This window comes from Furipterus horrens, unplaced genomic scaffold, assembly GCF_987537825.1.
Source record: "Furipterus horrens unplaced genomic scaffold, mFurHor1.1.pri manual_scaffold_2, whole genome shotgun sequence".
Classification (NCBI taxonomy): Eukaryota; Metazoa; Chordata; class Mammalia; order Chiroptera; family Furipteridae; genus Furipterus; species Furipterus horrens.
The window spans coordinates 9,578,420-9,584,798 of NW_028327172.1; the positions used below are offsets into that span (position 1 = coordinate 9,578,420).

General features: G+C 39.8%; 1 protein-coding gene across 1 annotated transcript; it reads left to right on the forward strand.

Annotated features, from left to right (window-relative positions):
• The first annotated feature begins 350 nt into the window (after positions 1–350).
• LOC150017764 (olfactory receptor 1S1-like) lies at positions 351–1,316 on the forward strand. Its single transcript, XM_090267513.1, has one exon. The coding sequence runs from the start codon at positions 381–383 to the stop codon at positions 1,314–1,316; it is 936 nt and encodes a 311-aa protein (XP_090123639.1). The 5' UTR covers positions 351–380.
• The last annotated feature ends 5,063 nt before the right edge of the window (positions 1,317–6,379 follow it).

Here is a 6,379-nt window from a genome sequence, read left to right on the forward strand (position 1 = left end):
ATTTTCAAGTAATTCCTTCAAGGAAGGGTCTCTAACATCTTTAGAATGCGGCATACACCTCACATATTGCCCTTAATCTGGGGCACTTAACTACATTTTGAGTCAACTGTAAAAATCACACTCAGAATTATATTAGAGTTTAAAAACATGTTCATTGATAAGTATCTGTCATGTCTTTGTATTTTCTTTCTGAGGCGTCTCCTGGAGCTCTGCACTGCTGGCATACTTCCTCATTGGGTAATCTTTCTCCTCCCTTCATTGCCCTTCAGCCTAGAGGGAGTGCTTTCCTTCCTGCAGAGGCTACAGCCAAATGGTACCATACTGGGGTTCCTCTTAGGGATAAGAAGACCTTGTATTCATTTCTTCAGATCAGCAGAAATATGCATCCAGGAAACCAAACCACCATCACAGAATTCCTCCTCCTGGGATTCTCCAACCAGGATGAGCAGCAGAATCTTCTCTTTGTCTTTTTCCTGGGTATGTACCTGGTCACTGTGGTTGGGAATGGCCTCATCACCCTGGCCATCAGCTTGGATTTTTACCTTCATACCCCAATGTATCTCTTCCTTGCTAATCTATCCTTTGCTGATATTTCCTCCATTTCTACCTCTGTCCCTAAAATGCTGATGAATATTCAGACCAAGAGTCAATCCATCTCCTATGAGAGCTGCATCACACAGATGTACTTTTCTATTGTGTTTGTTGTCATTGACAATTTCCTCTTGGGAGTCATGGCTTATGATCGTTTTGTGGCTATCTGCCACCCTCTGAACTACACAAGCATCATGCAACCTCGGCTTTGCACTTTGCTGACAGTCATTCCATGGGTCCTCAGTAATATTGTCGCCCTGACACACACTCTTCTCCTCCTTCCCCTGTGCTTCTGTAACAACACCGTTTCACATTTCTTCTGTGACTTGGCCTCTCTGCTGAAACTCTCCTGCTCAGACACAATGATCAATGACCTTGTGTTGTTTATTGTGGGCTTATCAGTCATCACCTTCCCTTTTGCCCTCATCCTCTTCTCCTACACCTGCATTGTCAGAGCTGTCCTGAGAATCTCATCCACGGAGGGAAAGTGGAAGGCCTTCTCCACCTGTGCCTCTCACCTGACAGTTGTGCTGCTCTTCTATGGGACCATTGTAGGGATTTATTTCGTCCCCTCATCCGTTCACCTTGAAGACAGAGATAAAATTGGTGCAGTCCTATTCACTGTGGTAACACCCATGATGAACCCCTTCATCTATAGCCTGAGGAACAAGGACATGAAAGGTGCCCTGAGAAAGCTCATCAATAGGAAAAGCTTCTGCCTTTGATGCCCTGGGCATCTGAATTCCTTTTATCTTCATGACCAGATTGATGAGTTTGTCCAAAATCTGTGGCGTAGTTGTGACGGTTTAGCTTTTAATAAGATTTCAAGCATCTGCTTTCTATTTCAATCTCTGAAGAGTTGGGGGTTTTCCACATAGCTCTGATCCTGGAAACAAACCCATCAATTCCCATAAGTCACAACCATAAAACACACCTTGATTATAATGTCTGTCACTACAAACTTTGGTGCAAATTGTTTATAACTTAGACAATAACAAGTGTGTGTAGTACCTACAGTCTCGCTTTTACAGCTTTGAAGACAATTATTACTAATTCCTTTATTGAATCTAGAGTTCTCTAGGTTAGCTTTTTTTCAAAGTTTGTTTTGCCAAGGAACTGTTCAGTGAGATGTGTAAGAGTTGTAAAAATGAAAGATCCTACATTCAAACAATTTTGGGCAAATCTGAGTTAAATGAAACAGAATAGTTTAATTAGACAACCTCTCAGAGCCTTTAGTGTAGTATACATCTCCAAGAGAATAATTCAGTACGCAGCCTTTCTCAAAACTAAACTTATTCAATCAGACAGAACCTGATTCATCACAGACTAGTTCATAGGTCTAGTGTTGTGTGAAACACGTTTTGGGAAACGTATTTTAATGGAAAACCAAAGAGTGTGTATATAGAAGCCATCAATTCTTGTCCTGACTCTGTGCCCAAGTAGCTGTGAGACTTTAGACATGTCAGCTCACTTTACTGAGCTTATTTTCTTGTCTATAAAATAAGGCCATTGTTCCCATCAGAATTACCCAGGATACCTTTTTCAAAATTCACAGCCTCAGGACTGCAATGCCTTCTCTGCCCAACCAGAGTCGCAGTAGTCTTGGGTTCAGTTTGACAATTAAATTCATAAGATACACCAAGAATCAAGCATTAAGAAAGCTTTGGTAGAGGACACAAGACAGCCACCCACAACACACAGTGGCAGCATGATAGAGGTCGCATGGCTCTCCAGCACGCATTCTAGATATCTTACTCACTCCACACCTGTGCATGGTCCTAAGAGAGAGTGCTGAGTGGATGGGGACCACCTTGGTTCAAGGAAACTTCAACCTTGAGGTTCCTCCAGCATTAAGCCTTGCTTATCACATAGCTCCCCGAGAGGTATGTGGCTAACACTCATTTTCTGGTGCAGCTACATCTCAGCAAATAGTTACTCATCCATTACAGATTCCTCCATAACCTATTTTAACAAACAGATCCAAGTCACGCCAAAACCATTTCAGCAGGACTGTCTTTTTTTAGGATCCAGTCTACACCTACACAATTCTTGAATTAGATGCAAGGGTGATTTGATGAGCGTCAAACCTCAGACTTCCTGAGGCTGAAAGAAGGCTACAAACTAGCTTTGACTGCTTTCCTTCCAAATGCTACCCTGGATCTACTAACCCAGACTCTAATGAAGGAATTAGGCATTTGTATTCTGAAAACACCGCTCAGGTGACTGACTAGGTAAGAAGCACTGAATCACATGAGCTCTGAGCTTCCCTCCAGCTTTGGAATTCTGTGAATCTAAATGCCAACTGGTTGATGAAGATTATCTTTCGGAACCTGCTTTAAAAATATTCTGTAGCTACTCAGAAGAGTGTGTTTTTCTCCCATTCTAAACTGTTTTTCTTTTTTCTTTTTAATTAAATATTTTATTGTTGTTCTATTACAGTTGTCCTAATTTTTTCCCCTTTGCCCTCCATTGCCCAACCCATACCCTGCTCCCATAATCAATCCCCACCCTGTTTTCCATGTCTGTGGGTCATTCATACATGTTCCTTGACTAGTCCTTTCCTTTCTGTCCACCCTTACCACCATTTTCCCTCCCTTCTGGTCACTGTCAGTCTGTTCCTTGTCTCCATGTCCCTGGTTCCATTTTGTTCTTTGTTTTGTTCATCAGGTTCCTCTTATAAGTGAGATGATATGGCATTTGTCTTTCGCCACCTGGCTTATTTCACTTAGCATAATATTTTCCACTTCTATCCATGCTGTTGAGAATGGTAGTTCCTTTTTTCCTTCTGCTGCATTGTATTCCAGGTACTTAGGCTTTTTCCAGCACTTGGCTATAGTAAATAACACTGCTATTAACATAGGGGTGCATAAGTTTTTTTGAATTGGTGTTTCAGGATCCTTAGGGTATAATCCCAGCAGTGGAATTGCTAGGTCAAAAGGCAGTTCCATTTTTAGTTTTTTGAGGAAATTCCATTTTGTTTTTCACAGTGTCCTAAATTTCTTCTTGCACCTCTGGAGAAAATTATTACTGGTTCTAAAACCTAATTTTTCTAACAATTGCTCTGTAGTGTAAAGAAAATGTCTGCTTCTAAATCCCAACTTTTCAGCAAGTTGTGGTCTATTCTTGTGTTATTTAAGGAAAATGATTTAAGCATTGACACTAATCTTCTTCATCTGTAAAATGGAAATAATAATTTCAACATCTCACAGCTGTTTGTTGCTAAATGGACATGTACATTAGACAACTACCACACTGCCTAGTATCTCTTAGACACTCAAAAACATGTCCCCTTTTTTGTAACTGTCCTGTGGCTTCCAACTCTAATCTACCTGCCCTCCCAAACTAGGTTTATCTGTATCCAGTCCAAGCTGACTTTTATTTTTCTCTAAACTTATTAAAATCCAACCTCTTTGAGAGAAAATATATAATCTATATAATCAGCCACCTGCCTTTCTCTATGACATCTCTTAAACTTTTACATTTCATGTGCATTTTCATTACAGATATAAACTACCTGTTTTTATATGAGTTACCAAGTAGCCTCTTAACTGTCCTGCCTTCTTAACTATCACAAAAACCTACCCTATTCTACCCTTGGAGAGCAGGACCAATAAAATGGCATTGGTCCAATTAAGATAGCATAATGTTTGTAAAACAAAATGGAATCAATTATGTCAACCAAAATGGCTGTCAGTGAGCCATGACACGTTGGTTCAAGAGGGAAACTATGTAAGTCAGAGCAGACACATCTGACAAGGAGACACAACTAAGATATCTGCACATGTAATCAGAATAGCCATGTCTACAGTGCAGGACCTCCCACAGGTAGGCTTCTGGGAAGATTTCACACTTGCCATCTGGGGTGCCAAGCAGAACAGCCATGTAGCACCCATTCATGTAAAACAGAATATACAGAGAGTGAGGTCTAGGAGGAGAATCAACAAAATATTAACAGTGGTTGTGGCGGGTTGTATTGTCCAAAAATGGTCACAATGGTATTTTCCATGTTCTTGAAGTACTTCATCATTTCCCCATCATGAAATTGAGTCTATGTTCTTCCCCTTGAACCTGGAAGGTTTGGGGGATTCTTTTGACAAATAAAGTAACCCATATGTGATGCTGCCTGATTCTGGTTTCACCTAGTCCATATTTGATATAATAAAAATTACCAGGGTTAGACACAAGCCGTTTGGTTTAAATTATTTGCCATTCTTTTGGGTCTGTCCTGGCCTTCTATCACCCCCAACATGTAGGCTCCACAGAAGGCTGTACTCATGCTAAGACATAGTTGCATCTGCAGTGAGTAATGGAGAGGTTGATTTGGTTAGGAATAGACAGGTATGCAAGTGAATTAGGATTCAGTTTGGAACACAAAAGACAAATGATTAAGGAAGTTCAGAATCACAAATTTATGAAAATCTTGATAAGTTTTCACAGAGGAGAAGCATAAATCTGTACCTAGATGCTTGCATTTCCTTGAATCCTTCTCCAATTTGTCATTTTCCACAAACATCGATTGTAAACCTTCACTTTACCAGACTCTGAGTTTGACCTTGGCACAAAAATGGTGCATAGTTCACAATCCATGCCCTCAATGCACTTATAAACTAAAGAGAAAAACTGACATAAACATAATTTAAGTGATTTTTAAGACTGGATAAGCAAAGACAATATTTAACATCATTAGATTTAGAAACCATAAAGATTTTGTGCAAAGCAAAGTCAACTAAATTTTATGCTACTTTGTTCTTTTGTGGTAGCCATACCTGAGAAAAGCCAACTTGTGGCTTTGTGAGTAAATGAATAGAAACCCCTGTCACTTTAGTGTAGGTAATGCAAATGGAAAAGAAATGTATAGAAAAACAGACCAAAAAAAAAAAAAATCCATGCATTGTGTAGAATTTATTTGTTAAACCTAATGTATAAAGTGTCAGCAAAATATTCATTTATTTATTCACTAAACAAATATTCTTTGAGTACCTAGTGAGAGTCACAATGAAATAAGACACCCCTGTGGCTTTCCTGGCTCTTATATCATAATGCATAGCCCAGTTGGTGAACATGTCAATAAATAACTAAACAATGGCCATAAATATGAGGCAGCAAGAAGGCTATGATATAAAAAGTCAAGTAGGGTCAGAGGATAAGTGATAACTTAGGGTGGAATAGTTATTTTAGATAGACAGGTTTAGGAGTTAGGAAAGGCCTCTCAGGTATTTGACTGAGAACTGACTAAAATAAGGAAATGAGCCATGAGAAGGTCTGGGGAAACACATTTCAAGAAAAGGAAAGAACAGGAATAAAAATCCTGATATGGGAGCAGGTTGGATTGGACTAGAGGAGAAGAGAGGAGAAGATAATCATGAAGGTACTTAGGGACCCAAACTGACTAAAGTTATCATAGGCCATGGCAAATGAATTTTATTTACATACTTTAAGTAAATATTTAAATCCATGGGACTGGATGAAATTAACCTAAGGAGCGATTACATAGGGAAAGACTTATGACTAAGACCTGGGTAACTCAAACATTTAGAAATAAGGACTCAGCAAAGAAGTCTGAGAAGCAGTGATGAGGGAGGTAGAAAACCAGAGTAAAATAGTGTCAGGAAGATGGAGGAAGAAAGCGAAAAGTCTTCCAAGAAAAAGGAGGGATCAACTGTTTCAAACACCACAGAAGCCAAACCATCACTCCTGACATCATACTTTCCCATCTGCCTTCTTCAGCCCTGGCAGCTATCACCCCTAGTGGTCTCTCTACCAGTCCTGCAACCCCAGGGTTGAATTC

What these genes read in the sequence shown, in the direction of transcription:
- LOC150017764 (XM_090267513.1), top strand. Translation starts at nt 381, where the DNA reads ATGCATCCAGGAAACCAAACCACCATCACAGAATTCCTCCTCCTGGGA.